This window comes from Columba livia, chromosome 1 (assembly GCF_036013475.1).
Source record: "Columba livia isolate bColLiv1 breed racing homer chromosome 1, bColLiv1.pat.W.v2, whole genome shotgun sequence".
NCBI lineage: Eukaryota > Metazoa > Chordata > Aves > Columbiformes > Columbidae > Columba > Columba livia.
Window position 1 is genome coordinate 211,614,576 of NC_088602.1, and position 22,633 is coordinate 211,637,208.

Consider the following 22,633-nt stretch of genomic DNA (forward strand, 5'->3'; position numbering starts at 1 on the left):
GAGGTACTGGGCTGCACTGGGTTTCCCGCAGCCCAGGGAAGGGAGGCAGGATGCGGCCGGCCTTGGCCCTCCAGCCTGCATTTGCCACCCAAGCATGAGGAGCAGCAAGTGGAGCTGGGGGGCCCTGTGTCCCCCCCGAGCTCCCCAGCATGGCAGTGGGAGGCAGGGTGTGGGATGAGGGGTGTTGGGGAGCCCCTGGCGATGGGCTCTGCGCCCCGGAGCTGGGCAGGAGGCACCCAGCGGGGCTCGGCAGCGCTGAGCGCAACACGACGTGGCACAGGACAGCTCATGGGGCCTGGCAGGGGCCAGCGCTGCCTGCCGTGGGCCCGCTGCCACAGCTGGCCACAGGCACCGGGGCGCAGGTGCTGAGGAGGGGCTGGCGGGGGGCCTGGGGGTGCCCCACCCCCGCATCAACCCCAGCTCACATGCCCTGCATGGCTCCCCAAGCTCCATCTTGTTCCCTCCAGAGGGGTTCCCCCAGCCCATCCCAGCCCAGCCCCCTGGACAGAGCTCCCAGCCCCTTCCCAGTCCCATCCTGGTACTCCCGGACCCCTCCCCAGTCCTATCCTGGTACCCGCGGACCTCTTCCCAGTCCCATTCCAGTACCCCTGGACCCCTCCCCAGTCCCATCCCGGCCCCGCCGCTCCCGCAGCGCTGCGGAGCGGGGCCGGGAAGCGGGCCCCGGGGAGTGTGCGGGGCCGGTGCGGGGCTGCCCCCGCCCGTGGCTCCTCCCGCGCCGCTCGGCTCCTCCTCGCCCGCCGCGCCGGGCCCGGCGATATTTAACCTGGGCCAGGGCGGGGAGCGGCAGCGCCGAGCGGGCACCGAGCGGAGTCGGAGCCAGCGCAGGTACAGCCGGGACCCCCGGGGACCCCGCACCGCCCCCCGGGCTGCGGGACGGGCGGGGGGCAGCGGGGGCACCGGGCGTGCTGGAGCCGAGCCCAGCCCCGAGCCCGACTCTTCTCCCCGCAGCCGCTGTCCCGGCCCCGCCATGAGAGCCCCGGCGCTGGGTTGCATCAGCTTGGTGCTGTGTCTGCTGGAGCTGCCCGCCTGCCTGCCCCTGCCCGACGGCCGCGCGCCCAAGCGCAGGTGAGCCCGCGCCCTGACCCCCTGGGACCCCGCACCCCTATGCTCCGAGACCCCCTGCCCTCACCCGTGTATGGGGCAGGTCCGAGACCCCTTGCCCACACCCGTGTATGGGGTAGGTCTGAGACCCCTTGCCCACACCCGTGTATGGGGTAGGTCTGAGACCCCTTGCCCACACCCGTGTATGGGGTGGCTCTGTGCCCCCCTGCCTGCTCCCCAGTGCCAGGCAGCTCCGCGCCCTTGCCCGGGACACAGCCCTGGACCCTCCGATGGGGCCCGGCTGCCCCGAGCCGCCCTGAGCCCAGCCCCTGTCCCCGAAGGGACTCCGTGCCCCCTGCCCGGCCCTGCCCGAGGGCTGACTCCTGCCCCAGGCTCTGCTGGGCAGCCCCGTGTCCGTCTGTCCTACTGCTGCGCAGCCCTGGCTGCTCTCCCGTGGTCCCGCAGGGTTCAGGCACAGCCCAGCCTGGCAGCGTGTCCCTGTGTCCTGCTGTCCCCATGACTGGAGGGGACACGGTCCCGCACTGAAGCCCCTTGCACTGGTGGCAGGTTCTGGGCAGGTTCCCTGGGGCGACAATGCTCCAGGGAATGGGGACAGGTGGGTGCTCCAGGAGCTACATGGAGGGTGTAGGGGGTTCCTTGAGCACCCCTCCCACCCGGACCCCCACCCTGTCCCTGCAGCACTGGTGGGGACCCAGGGGGAGAAGGTGTTGGGAACAGGGTGAGGGGTCCCTGACACCCTGCATCCCGCTGGGGATGGGGGAGCGGTGCTGGGAGGGGGCAGGATGCGGCCAGGGCAGTGGGCATGCAGCGTGCCCGGGTGGCCTGAGGGTTTGAGAGGGGCAGGGCCCGGACCTGTGTGTGCACAGGGTGGGCAGGGTGTGCAAGGGGTGGGTGAGCTCTCGGTTCACGTCGTGATGGAGAGGACACGTGTGCCGGAACCCCTGGTGTGTGTGTGCCAGGGTGTCTGTGCAGGGCGAGGGGCTGTGGGGGCTGTGGGGGGCCAGGGTCCCCTGGGTCTCCTGCCTGGGCCTCCTGCAGCGAGAGGCACCTTGTGTTGGGGCCGAATGTCCCGTGGGTTTGTGTGTGTGCACGGCTGTGCAGGTGTGTGCGCGTGCGGGTGTGCACGCACAGGCTCTGCGGGTGTGTGCGGCTGTGCGTGCGGGTGTGCGTGTTGCTGCTTGTGGAGCGGGTTTGGGCTGCGCCAGCGCTGGGGGAAGCCCGTGTCTGGCTCCAGAGGGATCTGCAGCGGCTCCTGCCCGGCGCCGTGCGCAGCGGCTCCCGGGGGTGCGGGAGGGGGCTGTGCCTGGGCCGTGTGTGGGGCCACGTCCCGCTGCAGGGATGGACAGAGGGACTGCGGCACCCAGCAGCGGGCACGGGCTGCCATGTCTGTGGGATGGCACGGCCATGGCGTGTCTGCCACGGGCTGGGGCATGGGGGTCCCTGGGACTGGGGCTTGAGACATGGGGGTCCCAGGGGGGAGCTCTGTGCTGCTTTGGGGGGGCTCTTGGGCTGGACCCCCTGGACAGGTGCCCAGGGCCCAGGCACGGGTGCCCGTAGCCAGGGAGCGTGGGTGCCGGCTCAGTGCCAGCGCAACGGCCGTGGGAACGGGGTGGGCAGAGCTGTGTGGGAACCACTGGGGGGGGCCACGGGGAGGTGCTGGTGCCAGTGCAGCCAGCAGCAGCGCCGGGGTCGGTAGGTGCCCTGTGGCGGGTCTGGCCATGCTCCTGAAGCCCCGGAGCGGCAGCGATCCCGTGGGACCCCACGCGCAGCCAGATGTGCCGGGAGCTCGGCCGGTGCGGGCGCACGCGGTGCCGGGGCAGCCGGGGCCAAGCCGGGGCAGGAGCCAAGTACGGGAGGGAGGGGAACTCCAGACCGGCATCTGAACCGGGGGAAGCGCACGGGGGCCCTTTGGCCGGGGGGCTGGCAGGGCTGGAGCACTGGAGCTGGCACTGAGCCGGCCAGAAAAGTCCCATGGGCCAGGGCTGCCGGTGTTTCCGGGCACTGGCCACCTCCCGTAAACACGTCCCGGGACGGGAAGGGGCAGCAGGCGCTCACTGGCCCCCCCGGTGCTTCCCGTCTCTGCAGGGCTGGAGGAATTTGGCCTCTATCCCCGCTCCCGTGGCTGGTGGCCAAGCAGCATCTGGCCTCCACCCAGCTATGTCATGCCAGGACGAGCCCTCCGGCACCCCCGGGCGGTGGCAATGGGGGGCAGAGGGTCGGTGCGGTGCGAGTTGGGGCTGCGTGTGCAACCCGGGGCACGCGGGTGCTGGCGTGGGTGCTGCCGTACGTGCCGGTGCGCAGGCAGGGCGGGTGCGGGCAGCAGAAGGGTCGTGGGCAGCGCTACCTGGGCCACGTGCCACCCCAAAGCCACGTGCCACCCCAAAGCCACGTGCCACTTCCGCCGCCACTGGGCACTGCCGATTTCTGCCGGGCAGTGACCCAGGGCGGCTGCGGGTGACACCGCAGCGGGTCCCCCGTGCCAGTGCAGGGTCACCGGTTCCTCCACGGGGTGAGGCCAAGCTGGGCTGTACTGGAGCCGGCAGCACCGGGGTGTCCCCGTTTGTGCACCCTGGGGAGGGGACAGCAGGGTCAGCCCTCTGGGAGGTTGGGGACCCCCATGGCCCTGGCAGTGCCTGTGCTTGTGGGGGGTGAGTAGCCACGGTCACACGGTGCCATGAGGGGCCACGGGGAGCCCATGGCGGGACCGGGGGTGTCCTACCCTGCTGGTGGGGCTGTGGCTGCAGCCCTGCCCGTGTCAGGCGGCTTCTGCTGGCCCTGCCACCGCGGCGTGACGCCGGAGCGTGGAGTACGTGTGCGGCTGCAGGTAGCAGCTCCCCGTCCTTGGCTGCCACCTCCTCCTCCTCCAGCTTGGCAGGTCCTGGGCAGAGCGGCCGGGGGGGCTGGTGAGGCACCCTGGCCTGTGGCTGGGCTGGGGGGGTCCCTGCCTGGCCCCCCATAGCACCCCCGACACGGCATGGCCACCTGCCCTGTACCTGCTGTCCCGGTGTGGCGTGCCGCCCTGCCCACGGTGCCACGGCTCTGCCCGCCGCCCCGGCGCTCCCGCTGACCGCGCTGCCGCTCTCTTTCAGGGAGCCCCCGGACCGGAGACCCTCGCCGGCCTCACTCCCCGGGGACCAGCCCGGACAGCAGCCCCCCGCCCCGCCACAGCCCGCCGGCCCGCGGCACAGACCGCTGCTCCCTCCACGCAGACCCTCGGGCCCTCGGCAGAAACCGCAGCTCCCGAAGCTCAGCCCTCGGCACAGACCAAAGCTCGGCCCGCGGCACAGCCCCCCGCTCCCGCGGCACAGCCCAAAGCTCGGCCCACGCCATGAGCCCCCGTTTTCCCCCCGGCACGGTGCCCGCCTGGCCCCCCGGCACAGACTGCTCATCCCGCGGTACCACCCGAAACTCATCCCGCGGTACCACCCGAAACTCATCCCGCGGTACCACCCGAAGCTCCCGCCACGCCGGGAACCCCCGTTCGCCCCCCAGCCCGCTGCCCCCGTGGCCCCCCAGCACCCGCGGGGCCGCCGGCACGTGCTGGGGCGGCCGCAGCTGCTGCGGGTGGGCTGCGTGCTGGGCACCTGCCAGGTGCAGAACCTGAGCCACCGCCTCTGGCAGCTCATGGGCCAGTCGGGGCGCCAAGACTCGTCCCCCATGAACCCCAACAGCCCCCACAGCTACGGGTGAGGGGGGCGGCTGCACCGGACTGCCTGGCCCCGTGCCCCCGGCGGAACCCTCCACTAAAGCACTTCCAGACTCAGACGTGCCTGAGCTCCCTCTGCACTGTTCGGGGGGCCCAGGGACCCCACCAGGGACTTGGGGACCATGGGAGTGTCCCTGCGGAGGGGCCCCTGCGCTGTCACCAATCGGAGCCCCATGGAGCGGAGAGCACTGTGGCCACGGGCCGGGGAGCCGGTGGCCCGTGGTGGCCCATCTGGCCGGGGCTGGCGGTGGTGGGTCCAAGGGGCGGCGGGGGATCCTGCTGACAGCAGCAGTGCCGGCACCTTGTGCAAGAGCCCCGGCCACGCTCCCCTGACTCAGCAGCCCGGCAGCTGCCACGGCACGCACGGCCAGGGCTGGAGCGAGCCCGCTGCGCCCCACTGTGCCCCACAGCACCCCTCTGTGCCCAGATGTACCCCTCTGTGTTGTACCGCACTGCGCCCCCTGACTCCCAGCCCCCACCCGTGCCCACCCAGGGCAGCGCAGTTCCATGGGTGGGAGTCCTGCATGGATGGGGTGGGGGGACCCCACTCCAGCCCCCCAGCCAGGGTGGGGGCACAGGACAGCCCCCCACACCTTCCCGTTGGGGTCCCTTCACAGGCCTGAGGCTGGTGAGCCTTGGGGGGCCCTGTCCTCCCCAGAGAAGATGCTGTTCCCTTCCCCTGTCCCCCCCGGTTACTGCTCGTGACCCTGCGGTGACACAGGGACCAGGTGCTGGTGGGTGCCAGGGGATGGGGAACCATCCCCAAGCACGGGGGGCAGAGGAAAGGCCGGGGTCCTGCACCCCACTCCTGCTCCATCCCCTCCCTGTCCCCTCTCCTGTCCCTGTCCCCTCCAGGCCCCTGCTCTCCTGGCACAGTGTGGGCAGGCTGGGGACAGCCCCTGTCCCCGCTGGTGACAAGTTGTGCCCCCACAGGCTCAGGGGGGATGGAACAGGTACCTGTAGAGGGGGATGAGGGGACCCCGAGTATCCCTGTCACCCCATTCTGTGACACCCCAGGAGTGCCGCTGTCACCTGGCAGAGCTGTCACCCCTGTGGCCTGGCAGGACAGGGATATGCAGCCCCTGGCACCGGCCTGTGAGGGTGCCCGGCCCCCCACTGCACCCTTGTGCCCCCACCTCTGCCCTCCAGAGATCCCCATCCCCAGGAGCACCCCATCCCTCTCAGGAGCACCCCCATCCCAGAGCCCCCATGCCCAGAGAACCCCAACCCCAAAGACCCCCATCCCCAGAGCCCCCATCCCCAGAGCCCCCCATCCCAGAGCCCCCCATGCTCAGAGTCCCCATCCCCAAAAACCCCCATCCCAGAGTCCCCATCCCCAGGAGCCCCCAGCCCGCAGCAGCCCTGGGTGAGGGTGGGGGGCACCCATGGGTGCTGCTCCTGGCCCGTCTCTCCTCCCTCCCGGGGGTCCTGCCGCTCGCTCGAGCCGGCTGACGGGGCAGGATGGGGACAGGACCATGACGAGGTGGCCCGTGGGTGTCACAGCAGGTTCCAGGGCCGGGGTCCCCCCAGTGCGGGCAGGGGTCACCCCTGGCACCCCCAGAGCCCTGGGTAGCCCCCAGACCCAGCACGGTGCTGCTGGGGGACATGGGGACACCAGCACAGCCCCTCCAGCCAAGGCCATCACCCCCCATCCCTTGGGTGATCCCCAAGTTGCAGAGGGGCTGTGCTGAGCCCCGCGGGGCCCGGGCCGGATCCTGCCCCACAGCAGCACTGGTGCTGGGCATTGCACGTCCCTCTTCGGGTGACAATCTGGCTTTGTACAGAATAAAGCGTGCGAGGAGGGGACACGTCTGGTGCCGGGGCCACAGCAATGGGCATGGAATGGGGGGCGAGGGGCTGCCCCGGGCAGGGCACGGCCACCCGGCTCTGTCACACAAGGCACCGGCACCACCTGCTTCCCTCGGTGCAGGGGGGACAGCCACGCAGGGACAGCGGAGCAGTGGGGACAGCAGAGCAGTGGGGACAGCGGAGCAGTGGGGACAGCCATGCAGGGGACAGTGGAGCAGTGGGGACAGCAGAGCAGTGGGGACAGCCATGCAGGGGACAGCAGAGCTGTGGGGACAGTGGAGCAGTGGGGACAGCAGAGCAGTGGGGACAGCCATGCAGGGGACAGTGGAGCAGTGGGGACAGCAGAGCAGTGGGGACAGCAGAGCAGTGGGGACAGCCACGCAGGGACAGCAGAGCAGTGGGGACAGCAGAGCAGTGGGGACAGCCATGCAGGGGACAGCAGAGCTGTGGGGACAGCGGAGCAGTGGGGACAGCCATGCAGGGGACGGCAGCACAGTGCCCATGCCAGTGGCTGCAGTGCTGCCCATCTGGCACCCACTGCAGCCACAAGGCCAGTGGGTCTGGACAGGAGCCAGAGAGGAGGAGGAGGGGGAGGAGGAAGCAAATGAGGCCACACGTGTTGGGGGTCCCACGGGAGGGTGCAGGATCGTGCCGGGGCTGCACACCTGTGGGCGTGGGGCTGCTGCTGCCTGTCCTGCCTGCGCACAGGCACGCAGGGACTGACCTGGCCAGGGCATGGCACAGTATGGCACAGCATGGCGCAGCATGGCACAGCACGGCACAGCACTGCACAGCATGGTGCAGCATGGCACAGCATGGCGCAGCATGGCATAGCACGGCACAGCATGGCGCAGCACGGCACTGCATGGCACAGCATGGCACAGCACAGCCCCACTGTGAGACACACGATTGTGCATCTCCCCAGATGTGCACCTCCTTGCACACAAGTGTGCACCCCCTGCACACAGATGTACAACCCCCTTGCACACAGAAGTACATGCCCGTGCACATGGTCTGCACCCCCTTGCACACAGGCGTACACCCCCCTGCACACAGATGTGCACAACTTGCATGCAGATGTACACCCCCCTGCACACAGATGTGCACCCCCCTGCACACGGTTCTGCACCCCCCTGCACATGGTTCTGCACCCCACCTGCACGCAGATGTGCACCCCCTGCCCATGGCCCTGCCCCCCCAGCCCCACCCCCCACCTCTGGCTCCCCACCGCTGCCCGCAGCCCCTCACCGTGCTATGGGGGAGCCTGCTCTGGCCCCGCTCCCCATGTCCCCATGGGGATCACGCCATGGCCCCGTCCCACAGGGTCACCATGGCTGGGTGGGCAGTGGGGGGATGCCCTTTTGCCCCCGCAAGGAGCCCAGTAGCCTGGGGCCACCGTCAGCCGCTGGCAGGGCCACCCATGGCCGGGACCCCAGCTCAGGGTTGGGGGTCCCACTTCGGGGCTGTGATAGGGCCGGGCTCCCCGGCAGCCCCCTCGCCCCTCGGGAGCAGCGTCCCCCCGCGCCCGGTGCCGTGGGCTCAAACATTAACCGGGGCCAGGTCAGCCGGTGACCCATGGCCCCCGCGCCGGCTGGCGCAGGCTGGGCCGCCCCCGCGCCGCCCCCAGGGATAAAACCGGGGGTCCCGTGGCCGCCCCACAGCCCGCAGCCCAGCGCCCCCAGCACAGCCCAGCGCCCCCCAGCACAGCCAGCATGAGGAGCCTTGGCGTGGTGAGTATGGGCGAGACCCGGTGCCCCACACCTGGGGGTCAGACCCCACTCATGGGGGTGCAGGTTCTCCCAGGCACACCCAGACAGCCCATGCAGCCCCCAGCCCCACAAGCATCACCCCCCTAGGGGTCGGTGCCCTTGGGACCCCCCCGCCCTGCAGCTCTGCATGGGGGGTGGGGCTCACACAGCTCAGCATGGGGGCTGTCCCCTTTTGGGGGGGGGTCGGGGATCACCTGGGACCCCCAGTGGTGCCATCCCTGCAGGGGGGTGTCAGCCCCACAGGGAGCGCCGTGCCGTTGGCGGGAGGGGGATCCCGCAGCTCCAGCGAAGGGGGGGCTGCCCTCCCCCATCCCCGGGGCTGTGGGGTGGGGGGTGTCTGCAGCACCCCTGGGCCTCACTGCGGGGGCTGCCGGGGGTCTCCCAAAACCAGGGACACCCCGGGCCAGGGTCCCCGTGCAGAGTGGGCGGCTCCCCCGGCCCCCCTGCACCCCAGCGGGACAGACGCCCCACACCGGCAACGGGGCAGCAGCGAGTGATACGGTGTGCAGTGGTGCCGTGCAGTGCCGTGCTGTGCAGTGCTGTGCAATGGTGTGCAGTGCCGTGCAGTGCAGTGCTGTGCAACGGTGTGCAGTGCCGTGCAGTGCCGTGCAGTGCAGTGCTGTGCAATGTTTTGCAGTGCTGTGCAATGGTTTGCAGTGCTATGCAGTGCTGTGCAGTGCCGTGTAGCGCCATGCAGTGCCGTGCAATGGTGTGCAGTGCTGTGCAATGCCGTGCAGTGCCGTGCAATGGTGTGCAGTGCTGTGCAATGCCGTGCAGTGCCGTGCAGTGCTGTGCAGTGCTGTGCTGTGCCCTGCAGTGCTGTGCAGTGCTATGCAATGGCGTGCAGTGCTGTGCAGTGCCACACAGTGCTGAGCAGCTCTGTGTGATATTGTATGGTGCTCTGCGGGGCTGTGCGATGCTGTGCAGTGCTGTGCAATGCTGTGCGGTGCTGTGCAGTGCTGTGCGGTGCTGTACAATGCCGCACATTTGGCGTTTCCTTTGGCCATGTCCTGGTCTCCGTGTCCCCCAAGACACCCGCTGTCCTTGGGGGTTTCCTCTCTGCCCCACGGCTGCTGGGCCCCTGCAGGATCGGGCCCCCTGCAGGATCGGGCCCTGCTGACCCCACCCGGCCCCTCTCCCCACAGGACCCTGACCCCTGTGATGGGCCCGAGCCCAGCAAGGCCAAGGCCGAGTACCGGAACTACACGGTGAGCCGGGGGGGTTGTGCTGCGGCTGGGGGGGCTGTGACCCCGAGGGGTCCCCTGCACCGGGGGCGGTACCGGGGGGATCCCCTGCACTGGGGAGTGTGGGGGTCCCATAGTACCAGGCCGTGCTGGGGGGTCCAGCCGCACAGCGCTGGCCGTGCTGGGGGGTCTGATCCTGCCTGCGGGGGGCCCGGGGGGCTCAGCTGCCCCAGGCTGGGAGGGATGTTGGGGTTCCCCCTGGAGCCCCCCGGGCCTGACGCTGCGCCGCAGGACGGGAAGCTGCTGGACCGCGTCTACAACACCTACCTGCAGATGCACACCCACCAGACCGTCGACTTCGTCCGCAAGAAGGTGTAAGCCCCCCCGGGGTCCACCCACAGCAGGGGGACACCACCGACCCCCCAACACTGCAGCGCCCACCCCAATGCCCCCTCTCAGCCCGCTTGGGGGGCACCCGCTCCCCACGCAGCTCCGGGGGGTCCCGTGGGGTCCGGGGGGCGGCACGGGGGTCGCGGTCCCAGCCCCCCCCGCCCGCAGAGCGCGCAGTACGGGAGCTGCTCCCTGCGCACCATGGGCGCCATGGAGGCCCTGGACCTGCTGGACCAGCTGGTGGACGAGTCGGACCCCGACGTGGATTTCCCCAACTCGTTCCACGCGTACCAAACCGCCGAGGGCATCCGCCGCGCGCACCCCGACAAAGGTGGGGCCGCTGTCCCCCCCCACCCCCGCCATGCAGAGCCCCCCCGGGGCCACATCCCGCGGGGCTGACGGTGCTGCTCGCCCCCAGACTGGTTCCACCTGGTGGGGCTGCTGCATGACCTGGGGAAGGTGCTGGTGCTGTTTGGGGAGCCCCAGGTGAGTTGGGGGGGCAGGCCGGGGTACAGGGACCCCCCCAGGCTGGTGGGACACCTGTGACCCCCGCAGTGGGCCGTGGTGGGGGACACCTTCCCCGTGGGCTGCAAGGTGCAGAAGTCGGTAGTTTTCGGCGATTCCACCTTCCACAACAACCCCGACACCAGGGACCCCCGGTACAGGTGAGACCCCCGGGATGGGGGCGCCCCGAGGGCTGTGCCCCCCACACCGCAGCACAGCTGGGGAAGGGGCTGGGTGTGCAGGGTTCCGGCCCTGACCCCCACTGGCTCTCCCCCCAGCACCGAGTTCGGGATGTACCAGCCCCACTGCGGCCTGGAGAACGTCCTCATGTCCTGGGGACACGATGGTAAGGGGCACAGGGGTGGGACAGGGCTCTTCGCCCCTGAACTGATGCACCCGGGGGGGCTGTGCCCGAGCTCCCCCAACCGCCCTGTGCTGGGCCCTGCAGCCCCCAGCGTGGGGCGGGGGGACCACAGCGGGGTCCCACATGCAATGTGTCCCCCCCAGAGTACATGTACAGGGTCATGAAGTTCAACCGCTTCGCGCTGCCCAAGGAGGTGAGGGCTGGGGGGGGGGGGGGGTGACCCTTGGGGGCTGTAGGGACCCGCAGCTGGGCTGGCACATCCCTGCCCTGTCCTCATGCCCCCATGTCCCCATCCCTGTCCCTGTGTCCCCACCCACATATCCCTACCCTGTCCCCATGTCCTCATCCCTGTACTCATCCATGTCCCTGTGTCCCCATCCCCATGTCCCTATCCTGTCCTCATGTCCCCATCATGTCCTCATTCCCATCCCCATATCCCTACCCACCCCCAGCCACAACCTAGTGTCCCCATCCCTGTGTCCAATCCCCATATCCCCTCCCTTGTGTTCCCATCCCTGTATCCACACGCCTGTCCCCGTGTCCCCAGCCCGTCCCCGTGTCCCCAGCCAGTCCCCGTGTCCCCAGCCCGTCCCCGTGTCCCCAGCCTGTCCCCGTGTCCGCAGGCGTTCTACATGGTGCGCTTCCACTCCTTCTACCCCTGGCACGCGCACGGGGATTACCGGCACCTCTGCTCCGAGCAGGACCTGCAGATGCTGCCCTGGGTGCAGGAGCTCAAGTGGGTGCTGGGGAGGCCGGGGGGGCCTGTGGGGGCTCTGCAGCCCCCCAGCACTGACCCCCCTCGCTCCCGCAGCAAGTTCGACCTCTACACCAAGCAGGAGGAGCTGCCGGACGTGCAGCAGCTCCGGGGCTACTACCAGGGCCTGATCGACAAGTACTGCCCGGGGCAGCTCTGCTGGTGAGCGGGGACCCCCCGTGAGGGGACCCCCACCCACCCCACGGCGCCGCACCGGACCCCGACCTGCCCCACGGCACCGACACAGCACCCCCCGCTCAGCCCCTCGCCGTGGGCGCACCGGGCTCTACAATAAACCCGCTGTCACGCACTCCTGTGCCAGTCGCACCCACGGGGGTTGGGGTCACCCCAGGGATGGGCAGGGGACAGGCAATGTCCCTGTCACCTCTCCTGGGGGGTCAAGGGCCAGGGCAGGACACCCCCCTTCAGGGTGAGCCAGGGGGTCTGGAATGTCAAAGGCTTTATTTAGAAAATTATAGGAAAGCTCTGTGCTCAGTGCCGAGCCCGGGGAAGCGCGGGACAGCAGAGCCCCCCGGGGCTGGGGGGCAGCGCCAGAGCCCCCGCCCCGGGACTGCGGGGCAGCGCCCAAACTGCCCCAGGCAGGGGAGCAGGGGGCTGCCCATGCAGAGCACAGTGCAGCCCCCCCAGTGCAGCAGCACCCCCCTGGCACAGAGCATCCCCCCCAAGCACAGAGTCCCCCCAGCCCGGCACAGCCCTGGGGGGGCCAGGAGGGGGGCAGAAGGCTCTGCTGGCGCTGCTGCCTGCGCGGTGCAGGAAGGCACGGGCAGGGGAGCGGGCAGGAGCTCGTCCCGGGCAGGCAGCTGGGGGGAGAGCTGCCGCTCCCTAGCCATGGCCCCCCCGGCAAGGGGAAGGGGCAGGAGGGGGCTGCAGGCAAGGCTGTCAGTCCGTGGGGGGAAGACGGGGCTGGGCCAGCTCCAGGCGCTACTTCTTCTTCTTGGACCCGCGGGGGCCGTCGCTGTGGCCATCGGTGCCCCCCCGGGCACGGCCGTCGCTGTGGCCATCGGTGCCCCCCCGGGCGCGGCCCTCGCCCCTCTCCTCTTCCTTCCTCCGCACCTGCCCGTTCTTCTCGCCACCCCCCCGGTCCGCAGGCTCCCCCCGGCGGGGCCCTTTGTGGCGGGCGGGGGGCGAGCCCCCCCGGGGCCGGCGGCGCAGGGCACGCAGGACACAGGCGGTGGCGGCCACCAGGTAGAGGGACCAGAGCAGGACGGGGCCGGAGCAGGGCTGGCTGAGCTGGCGCAGGGACCGCAGCAGCCGGGGCAGGATGGCGTCTGCCGGGCGCGACAGCGGCGGCTTGTCCTGGGGGAGAGGTGGGGGTCAGGGCTGCCCCATGGCTCACAGCATGGCATGGGGGGTCAGGGCTGCCCCACAGCATGACGCGAGGGGGCAGGGCTGCCCCACAGCCCACAGTGTGCCACGGGGGGTCAGGGCTGCCCCACGGCCCACAGTGTGCCACGGGGGGTCAGGGCTGCCCTATGGCCCAGAGCGTGCCACGGGGGGGGTCAGGGCTGCCCCACAGCCCACAGTGTGGCACAGGGCGGGGTCAGGGCTGCCCCCATGGCCCACAACGTGGCACGGGGTGGCTCAGGGCTGCCCCATGGCCCACAGTGTAGCACGGGGGGGTCAGGGCTGCCCTATGGCCCACAGCGTGTCACAGGGTGGGGCATCAGGGCTGCCCCCACAGCCCACAGCGTGGCACGGGGCGGGGGGGTCAGGGCTGCCCCATGGCCCACAGTGTAGCACGGGGGGGTCAGGGCTGCCCTATGGCCCACAGTGTAGCACAGGGGGGTCAGGGCTGCCCCACAGCCCACAGTGTGCCACGGGGGGTCAGGGCTGCCCCACGGCCCACAGTGTGCCACGGGGGGGTCAGGGCTGCCCCATGGCCCACAGTGTAGCACAGGGGGGTCAGGGCTGCCCCACGGCCCACAGTGTGCCACGGGGGGGTCAGGGCTGCCCTATGGCCCACAGCGTGGCACGGGGTGGGGTCAGGGCTGCCCTATGGCCCACAGCGTGGCACGGGGGGGGTCAGGGCTGCCCTATGGCCCAGTGTGCCACGGGGGGGTCAGGGCTGCCCCATGGCCCACAGTGTAGCACGGGGTGGCTCAGGGCTGCCCTATGGCCCACAGCGTGTCACAGGGGGGGCGTCAGGGCTGCCCCCACAGCCCACAGCGTGGCACGGGGCGGGGGGTCAGGGCTGCCCCACAGCTCACAGCGTGGCACGGGGCGGGGGGTCAGGGCTGCCCCACAGCTCACAGTGTGGCACGGGGAGGGGGTCAGAGCTGCCCCCATGGCCCACAGTGCGGTACAGGGGGGTGAGGGCCACATCCTGGCCGGAAGCATGGTGAGGCCATGGCACGAGGGGGGCTGCCCCACAGCTGGGAGTGTGCCATGGGGGGGCACAGCTGCCCCATGTCTGACAGAAGCGGGCGGTCACGGCTGCCCTGCAGTGGGGAGCACAGTGGGGCCGCAGCATGGGGGTTCAGGGCTGCTGCACAGGTGGGAGACTGGGGTGGCCGTGGCACAAGGAGGGGGTTGGGGTGGCACAGGGGGGTCAGGGCTGCCCCATGGCTGGGAGCACAACAGCATGGCCATGGCACAGGGGTGTGGGGTGTCAGGGATGCCCCTTGGCAGGGGGTCAGGCCTGGCTGTGGCACAGGGGGCATGGGGGGGCCAGGGCTGCCCCCCTGCGCAGGGCCCTACCTTCAGGCCGTGCTGGCTGAGCAGACTCTCCAGCGCCGGGTCCCCCAGGGACACGGAGGGGAAGAACTCCTGGACGTGTTGCCGCCGCCACCACTGTGCCGGGCCCGGGCTGCGGGACAGGGGGGCTCAGTGACAAACCCTGCGCCCCCCGGGAGCGGGACAGCGCCCCTGCCGCCCCCCGCAGCCCCGATGAGCTGCTGAGAAGCAGCTCCCAAATCCAGCCCCCACCCCATGAGTCTGCAGGTTGATGAGTGTCACAGCAGCTCAGGGGAGCAGAGGGGCTGTTGTGGGTGGGGGGCAGGTGCTGGCACCCCCTGCCCAAACCTGCTCACCTGCCCTCGGCGCTGCTGGTGAACCAGTACTTGTAAAGGCGGGCGCGGATGAAGAGGGGGGGCCGGGCGCTGAAGGGGTACAGGGACTCGTCCACCTGCACCAGGCGGATCACTGCCAGAGACATAACGTCACCCTGCGCCCCGTGCCGCAGGGACACCCCAAACTGCCGTGGGGACATGCCAACCCACTGCAGAGACACTCCAAACCACTGTGGGTACACCCCAAGCTCCTGCAAGGAGACCCCAACCCACTGCAGGGACACCCCAAAGTACTGTGGGGACACCCCAAACCACTTTGGGGACACAACAAACTGCTGTAGGGCTGGAGCCCAGCACCCCCGACCCCCAGGGAAGGAGCTGCCCCCCACTCACCATCACGCTGGCCCTGCAGCAGCCGGTGCACGAAGCTGGTGAACCAGGGGCTGCTGGTGTGGGGGCCCAGCGCCGCAAACCACATCTGCCAGTCCAGGCGCGGCTGGTGAGGGATCACCACGGGGGGGGCCCTGCTGACGTTCCCCGGCTTGTACATGAACTCGATCTCCTGCAAGGGGGAGCAGAGGGTGCTGGGGGGGCATCCAGCACCCCCAGACCTGCCTCCCCCCACCTGGGTTACCAGCTCCTGCCAGAGGGGCAAAGCCCACGGGGTACAGCCGCGTGCCCCAGAGGGGACAGAGCCAGCGGGACAGGGACGTTTGGCTCCACTGCCTGTCCCCAGTCACGGTTCAGCCCTTTGGCACCAAACGTGATTGTTGAACTTGACCTGAGAGCAGGACCTGGCACTCGGCCTGGTTGGGTCACAACAACCCCATGAACGCTGCAGCCAGGGAAGAGCGGCTGGAAAAGAAAAGGCCCTGGGGGTGTTGGTGCCAGCGGCTGAACATGAGCCAGCGTGTGCCCAGGTGGCCAAGAGGCCACCAGCATCCTGGCTGGGACCAGCACTGGTGTGGCCAGCAGGCCCAGGGCAGTGACCGTCCCTGTGCTGGGACCTGGGGGGACAAACCGCCAATCCTGGGGCAGTTCTGGGCCCCTCACACCAAGAAAGGCCTTGAGGTGCTGGAGCGAGTGGAGAGAAGGGAACAGAGCTGGTGAGGGGCTGGAGCACAAGTGTGATGGAGCGGCTGAGGGACCTGGGGGTTCAGCTGGAGAACAGGAGCTGAGGGGAGACCTTCTGATCTCTGAACTGCCTGAAAGGAGCTTGGAGCCAGGGGGGTCGGGCTCTGCTCCCCAGGAACAAGCGCCAGGAGCAGAGGAAACGGCCTCAAGTTGCGCCAGGGGAGGTTGAGGTTGGATGTGGGAACAATTTCTTCCCCAAAGGGCTGTGGGGCATTGGAACAGGCTGCCCAGGGCAGTGCTGGAGTCACCAGCCCTGGAGGGCTGGACAGACGGACATGAGGTTCTCAGGACATGGGGCAGGGACAGGGCTGGGGCAATGGCTAGACTTGTGGATCTTGAGGGTCTCTTCCAACCCAAACGACCCTGCGATCCTCCCGAACAGGGACTCACCGTCCAGCTCTGCCGGTCGTAGCTGCCCTCCAGCACCACCTCGGGCCGCCCCCCCACGCCCGTCATCCTGCGGAACAGCCCGTAGGAATTCACCACCTGGAACCGCTCAACCGCGTTGAACATCTGGTGGATGCCGGGCCACAGTTTGCCATTGGACTCGTAGTCAATGTAGGTGAATGGCACCTGGGAGGGCAGAGAGTGACTTTGTCATGGCTGGGGGGGGCTGAGTCTCCCAAGACAAACACAATGCTGCTCCACTGCCCCTCAGACACCCCCCAGCCGCTCACCAGGCTGATGGCGAACATCCCCAGGGTGGCTGTGGCAAACACGGCCCACTGCAGCGCAGCCCACAGCTTCCAGAAGCATCCGCGGACACAGGCACACCTGTGGGGGGTGGAAAGGGCTCAGAGCTGCGCAGCCTCCCGAGCTGGGGCTCCAGCTGCCAACTGCGGGGTTCAGAGCTGCTGGGGCAGAGGGCTCAGCCCTACGGCAACACCACAGAGAATCCCCCCCAACTCATCCAGCACCCCCAGTCCCAGGGTCCAGCTGCCCGGTGTCCCTGCAGCACGAATCACAGAACCATGTTGGTTGGAAAAGCCCCTCAAGCTCATGGAGTCCAACCACAACCCAGCCTGTCCCTGCCCCGTGTCCTGAGAACCTCGTGTCCGTCTGTCCAGCCCTCCAGGGCTGGTGACTCCAGCACTGCCCTGGGCAGCCTGTTCCAATGCCCCACAGCCCTTTGGGGAAGAAATTGTTCCCACATCCAACCTCAACCTCCCCTGGCGCAACTTGAGGCCGTTTCCTCTGCTCCTGGCGCTTGTTCCTGGGGAGCAGAGCCCGACCCCCCTGGCTCCAAGCTCCTTTCAGGCAGTTCAGAGATCAGAAGGTCTCCCCTCAGCTCCTGTTCTCCAGCTGAACCCCCAGGTCCCTCAGTCGCCCCCTCCCGCCCAGCTGTGAGGCCCCGGTGTCCCTGTCCCCACCTGTACATGGCCACCAGGATCTCCCAGGACAGCGAGAGGAAGCCCAGTCCCACCAGCGGCAGCGTCACCGTCCGCAGCCACGTCGTGAATTCGTGGTAGGTGAAGGCTGGAGCAGAGGGAACCCCACGAGGTCAGAGAGGAGCCCCAGGTGCTGGGCCGGGGGGGGCCAAGGGGCCATCAGCCCCCGTGACGCACCTACTTTGGAGTCCAGCAGCCTCTTCTCCCAGTTGATCTCCAGGCCGAAGCAGCGGATGCTCCCGTAGAGCAGGAGCCCGTAGGCGCTGAGCTCGAGCAGGGCGGAGAGCAGGGAGCGCAGGCTGGGGGGCCAGGCTGTGCACAGGGGGGGCTGTTCAATGCTGGGGGGCTGCGGAGGGCCCAGTGAGCCCGACCCACTCCTGCCAGGGGGTGCAACTGCACCCTGAGAATGCGGGCAGGGAGGGGGCAGCGGTGGGGACACCCCCACACCAGGAGCAAACACGCTGCTGTGCTCTGGGTCAAGCACCCCAGGGGCAAAGACCCCCCAGGGGCACAGACAACCCCCCCCAGGAGTATAGATATCCCCTCCAGGGGCACAGATCCATCTATGGGGCACTAATCCTCCCCCCTTCGAGGCACAGACACCCCCCAGGAGCTGGCAAAGTGGCTAGGGGTACAGCCAGAATGATCCCTCTCGCTGTCACACCCAGACTGGGCGGTCAGTGACAGTGACCTGTCCCCTCCCTGCCCTGGGGACACCACAAACAGGACCCCATCCCCATGAAGCGGGGTGCAGGGGGGGCCTCACCGCTGCTATGTCTCCTCCTGGTGCGGCCCAGCCAGCGCCCCACGTGCTCCTCGTCCAGCAGTGAGAAGGCCAGGACGATGGTGAGTGCATTGAAGAAGTTGTAGTTACCCGTGAGGATGATGAGGAGCTGCAGCAGCACCTGAGGGGGAGCGGAGGCAGTGCTGGGGGGGGCACAGTGCTGGGGGGCTCCTGTCCCCCCGCCCAGGTGAGCCCCACAGCCGCTGGTGTGGGACAGGGGTCCCGGCTCTGCCCCCACACCTGGCAGTAGAAGGCGAAGAGGCGCAGTCGGCGCGCGGGTGCAAAGAAGAGGACGGGCACGGCGATCTCGATGACGTAGGTGGCTACCACGCTGAACTTCTGGAACCAGACGGGCAGCTGGTGGGCGAACCAGGCGCCCGGCGTGGGAATGCACTGCGTCTCGTAGTGGTAGGTGAGAGCTGGGGGGAGCGGGGGGGTCAGGGCAGCAGAAAGGGGCACAGGGCTCAGAGCAGGCAGAGCCAGCACAGAGCTGTGCGGGACGCCAGAGGTGCCAGCAGCTGCCCAGAGCCCCCCCAGCTGCAAAAACCCCCAGGGCAATGTGTCCCCCTCCCGCTGCCTGTGGGGTGCCCCAAAGCCCGTGACGCCCCTCACCTGTGAGCCCCCACCATGTGGGGCAGCGGCTGGTCAGCTTCACCACCCCCGAGGCAAACATCAGCCGGAAGAGCAGCCAGCGCACCAGCCAGAAGGTGACACCGTCGTGGGGACGCCAGGCTGCCGAGCCCCCCCGCAGCAGGCGCAGGGGGGCCACCAGCACCGCCAGGAACCCCGCTTCCAGCAGCAGGCTGTCCCTGCGGGGGAGCACCGCTGTCCCCACTGCCACCCCGGGGCCACAGACCCCCTGGGGCAGCAGCTCCCACCCCACCTGTGCTGGTACCGAGTGCCCAAGGTGGCGGGGGGGTGGCTGCTGTCACCCCTGCCCGTCACTGCTGCCTGAGGGTCCCCCTGCACAGAGCCCCCCACCCAGGAGCCCCCCTGGAAGGGCCACAGTGGGGCTGACTTACCACTGGAAGTAGAGGAAAACCTGCCCCACCTGTGGAGAGAGAAGCAGAGCATGAGTGGGGTGGAATCATCACATCACAGAGTCGTTTGGGTTGGAAAAGCCCCTCCAGATCATGGAGTCCAACCATAACCCACCCTGTCCCTGCCCCGTGTCCTGAGAACCTCATGTCTGTCTGTCCAGCCCTCCAGGGCTGGTGACTCCAGCACTGCCCTGGGCAGCCTGTTCCAATGCCCCACAGCCCTTTGGGGAGAAATTGTTCCCACATCCAACCTCACCCTCCCCTGGCGCAACTTGAGGCCGTTTCCTCTGCTCCTGGCGCTTGTTCCTGGGGAGCAGAGCCTGACCCCCCTGGCTCCAAGCTCCTTTCAGGCAGTTCAGAGATCAGAAGGTCTCCCCTCAGCTCCTGTTCTCCAGCTGAACCCCCCAGGTCCCTCAGCCGCTCCATCACATTGTGCTCCAGCCCCTCACCAGCTCCAGTCCCTTCTCTCCACTCCCTCTAGTACCTCTGTGCCACATGCAAATTGGGTCCCCCAGGCCCCTTCCCCACAGCCACCCTGCTGAGAGAGGGCAGAGGGGCTGGGGGTGGCTGCAGACCCCTCCGAGGCCCAGAGCCGCAGAGCCAGCCCGTGGGAGGGCAGAAGAGGAGGAGGAGGAGGAGGAGGAGGGACCTTCCTCCAGCATCACCGTAAAAGGGAGCGAGGCGAGGGAGGCCGGGAGGAGGCAGAGCCGTGCACACCCTCGGCACCACATCAGGCGTGTCCCCGTGGGCAGGAGTCACCCAGGGCCCCCCACGGGCGCTGCCTCCCCTCCCTGCCGAGGCAGCGGGTAATGTGGAGCCCCAGCTCCTTCCCTGCCCCAAAACACAGGCCCCACAGCTCGGCGGGGCTGGGCAGGGCTCCTGTGTGAGGGCAGCTGCTCACCAGAGGGGCACGGCAGAGGGGACAGGGCGACAGTGCTACCAGGCAGCCCCCCGGGCTGGGGGGAACCCATTCCCAGGGCTGCCACCTCATCTGCAGCCCCCGGCACCACCTGAGCACCAGCGGGAGGGAGCGGCGGGGCGTGCCGGTGCTGCCGTCCAGCGGGGCACGATCGTACCTCCCGGGGCAAGAGCCGCCAGCCAGAAGGGATTTTAGAGCATAAGTGTTTTCTTCTCTCTTTACTTCCCCCGGTTTCAGAGTGACACCCTCCTCTCACTGCGCCAGCGGACTCTGACTCACCAGGGCTCCTCTGCCTGAAGCCGCAGCCCCAACAGCGAGCACAGACGGCTCAGGAGGGCGGATTTGCAGCTGGGGGGCAACAGAGCTCTCATGGGACATGGGCAGAGGGCCTGGGGAGGCCACGAGTGGGCAGGGGACAGAGCTGCCCCCACAGCAGTGCAGGAATCAGCCGCGCAGGCCAGTCCAGGAGGGTTTTATCCCAGGGAAGGCACAGAGAACAGAACTCCAGGATGTCAGGGGTTGAAGGGCCCTGGAAAGCTCATCCAGTGCAATCCCCCATGGAGCAGGAACACCCAGATGAGGTTACACAGGAAGGTGTCCAGGCGGGTTGGAATGTCTGCACAGAAGGAGACTCCACAACCCCCTGGGCAGCCTGGGCCAGGCTCTGCCACCCTCACCCCAACAAGTTGCTTCTCATAGTCAAGTAGAACCTCCTGTGATCCAGTTTGCACCCATTGCCCCTTGTCCTGTCCCTGGTTGTCACCAGAAGAGCCTGGCTCCATCCTCCTGACACTCCCCCTTTCCATATTGATCACCATTAATGAGAACCAGCACAAGCATGGAGTTTTCCCCACCAGGGAGCTGCCACCACCTTCCCCTGCTCCATGAGGAGAGCTGAGCGTGCCGGCACAACACCAACACAAGAATGTCACCCCCCTGCCCCCCCAGGGCACTGTAACCCCTACCTGGTAGAGCGAGAGGTAGAGCAGCCAGAGCAGGGCGAAGAGCAGGCTGTCCCGCAGCGCCTCGAACAGCAGCGCGCCGAGGGAGCCGAGCGCTCCCAGCACGCACAGCAGCTCCATCCCCTGCTCCGTGTCCAGCCCCAGGCGGGGCCCCAGCCACAGCATGGTGGGCATGTCCCGAAACTGCTCCCACAGCCCCTTCCCGCTCAGGCGCAGCACCTTGCGGGCGGGCAGGATGCCATCCCTGCCGTAGAGCCCTGCAAAGGGATGGTGACAGTGGGGACAAAGCCGAGTCAAAACTCGGAGCCCCCCCTGCCAGCCCCCGGGCGAGCCGGGGGCTGCCGCAGAGACTTTGTCTCTGCGGCAGCCCCCGGCTCGCCCGGGGGCTGGCAGGGGGGGCTCCAGCAAAGCCCCAGTTTACTCATTAAACTGGGAAGGCAGCAGAGCCCGGTGGTTGCCAGAGCCAGCCTGGCCACGTGGAAGGGAGAGGGACGCCCTGCCTGCTGCGGGCAGGGGAGCTTTGTGCAGGCAGGGCTCTGCGGGGGGGGCTCCGGGGAGGGGGTGTAAGGGGCTGGCGCAGCCCCTGTCCCCCTCCCCATTCTTGTGTCCCCATATTGCTCACCCCATCCCCCTCCTCATCCTGTGCCCCCATCGCTGTTCCCAGAATCCTCACCCCATCCCCATATCCCCCTCCCCATTCCTATGTCCCCCTCCCCATGCTGGATCCCCATCCCTGTCCACATATTCCTCACCCCATCCCCATATCCCCCTCCCCATCCTGGATCCCCATCCCTGTCCACATATTCCTCACCCTATCCCCATGTCCCCCTCCCCATTCCTATGTCCCCATGTCCCCCTCCCCATCTTGGATCCCCATCTCTGTCCACATAATCCTTACCCCATCCCCATATCCCCCCTCCCCATTCCTATGTCCCCCTCCCCATCCTGGATCCCCATCCCTGTCCACATATTCCTCGCCCTATCCCCATGTCCCCCTCCCCATTCCTGTGTCCCCATGTTCCTCACCCCATCCCCATGTCTGAATCCTCATCCTGTTTCCCCACTCCCCTGTCCCCCTCCCCATTCCTGTCTACATATTCCTCACCCCACTCCCCTGTCTCCCTCCCCACGTCCCCATATTCTGTACCCCAGTCCCCTGACCCCATATTCCTCATCCCACCCTCCTGTCCCCCTCCCCATTCCTGTGTCCCCACATTCCTCACCCCAACCCCATGTCCCCTTCCTCATCCCGTATCCCTAGGCACCCCAGGGATGCAGAGAGAACAGTGCACCCTCTCCCCACGGAGGGTCCCAGGGTCCAGGGTTCAGCTCGGCCCCTCACCGGCTCCCGGGAAGCTGGAGACGACGGGCACAGGACGAGCCGGTACCGAGGGCCGGGGGAGCACGACGCGGAGCCCCCGGGGGGGCCGCAAGCGGGTCAGCCCCGCACCCGAGCACACAGGGACAGGGGCCCGCGGCTCCGGAGGGCCGTGGCGGCTCCGAGCCGGCCTCATCCCCGCCCCGAGCGTCTCCCGGCCCCGCTGCCGCCGCGGGGGCCTCCGTGGCCTGTCCCAGCGGGGCCCACCCGCCCTCCAGCCCCCCGCAGTGCGGGGTCAGGCGAACCCCGCTCCCCGCCTGCGTCCCCCGCGCCGTACCGGGGATCTGCACGTAGAGCGAGGCGAAGGCAGCCAGGTAGGCGGCGGCCAGCCCGGCCAGGAACAGCGAGCGCGGCCGGCGCGGCGGGTCCCCCATGGCGGCACCGGCGGCTGCCCGGCCCCGCGCCCGCCGCGCGGCGTCAGCACGCACGGGGCGTC

General features: G+C 69.0%; 3 protein-coding genes across 7 annotated transcripts; 2 read left to right on the forward strand and 1 right to left on the reverse strand.

Annotated features, from left to right (window-relative positions):
* Positions 1-692: 692 nt before the first annotated feature.
* ADM2 (adrenomedullin 2) lies at positions 693-4,846 on the forward strand. Its single transcript, XM_065049466.1, has 3 exons — positions 693-846; positions 970-1,086; positions 4,173-4,846. The coding sequence occupies exons 2-3, from the start codon at positions 989-991 to the stop codon at positions 4,771-4,773; spliced, it is 699 nt and encodes a 232-aa protein (XP_064905538.1). The 5' UTR covers positions 693-846; positions 970-988; the 3' UTR covers positions 4,774-4,846.
* A 232-nt stretch (positions 4,847-5,078) lies between these two features.
* MIOX (myo-inositol oxygenase) lies at positions 5,079-11,873 on the forward strand. Of its 4 annotated transcripts, none has more exons than XM_065049459.1 (10): positions 6,819-8,328; positions 9,513-9,575; positions 9,843-9,923; positions 10,110-10,272; positions 10,360-10,427; positions 10,497-10,606; positions 10,724-10,791; positions 10,953-11,002; positions 11,414-11,545; positions 11,621-11,873. In XM_065049459.1, the coding sequence occupies exons 1-10, from the start codon at positions 8,311-8,313 to the stop codon at positions 11,744-11,746; spliced, it is 879 nt and encodes a 292-aa protein (XP_064905531.1). In that variant the 5' UTR covers positions 6,819-8,310; the 3' UTR covers positions 11,747-11,873. The 4 variants fall into 4 exon arrangements, with proteins under 4 accessions (XP_064905534.1, XP_064905531.1, XP_064905533.1 ...); XM_065049460.1 differs by having other exon boundaries at positions 7,787-8,328; positions 11,433-11,545; XM_065049461.1 differs by lacking the exon at positions 10,953-11,002 and having other exon boundaries at positions 6,820-8,328; positions 11,433-11,545.
* Positions 11,874-12,006: 133 nt separating this feature from the next.
* On the reverse strand, positions 12,007-22,633 carry LMF2 (lipase maturation factor 2). 2 transcript variants are annotated; one of them, XM_065049429.1, is made up of 14 exons: positions 22,475-22,632; positions 20,823-21,076; positions 18,921-18,949; positions 18,511-18,707; positions 18,139-18,317; positions 17,881-18,019; positions 17,292-17,426; positions 17,097-17,202; positions 16,404-16,500; positions 16,117-16,299; positions 14,986-15,154; positions 14,614-14,725; positions 14,282-14,390; positions 12,007-12,880 (listed from the first exon to the last, which is right to left on the reverse strand). In XM_065049429.1, exons 1-14 carry the CDS (start codon positions 22,569-22,571, stop codon positions 12,506-12,508), a joined length of 2,181 nt encoding a protein of 726 aa, XP_064905501.1. In that variant the 5' UTR covers positions 22,572-22,632; the 3' UTR covers positions 12,007-12,505. The 2 variants fall into 2 exon arrangements, with proteins under 2 accessions (XP_064905501.1, XP_064905502.1); XM_065049430.1 differs by lacking the exon at positions 14,614-14,725 and having other exon boundaries at positions 12,642-12,880; positions 22,475-22,633.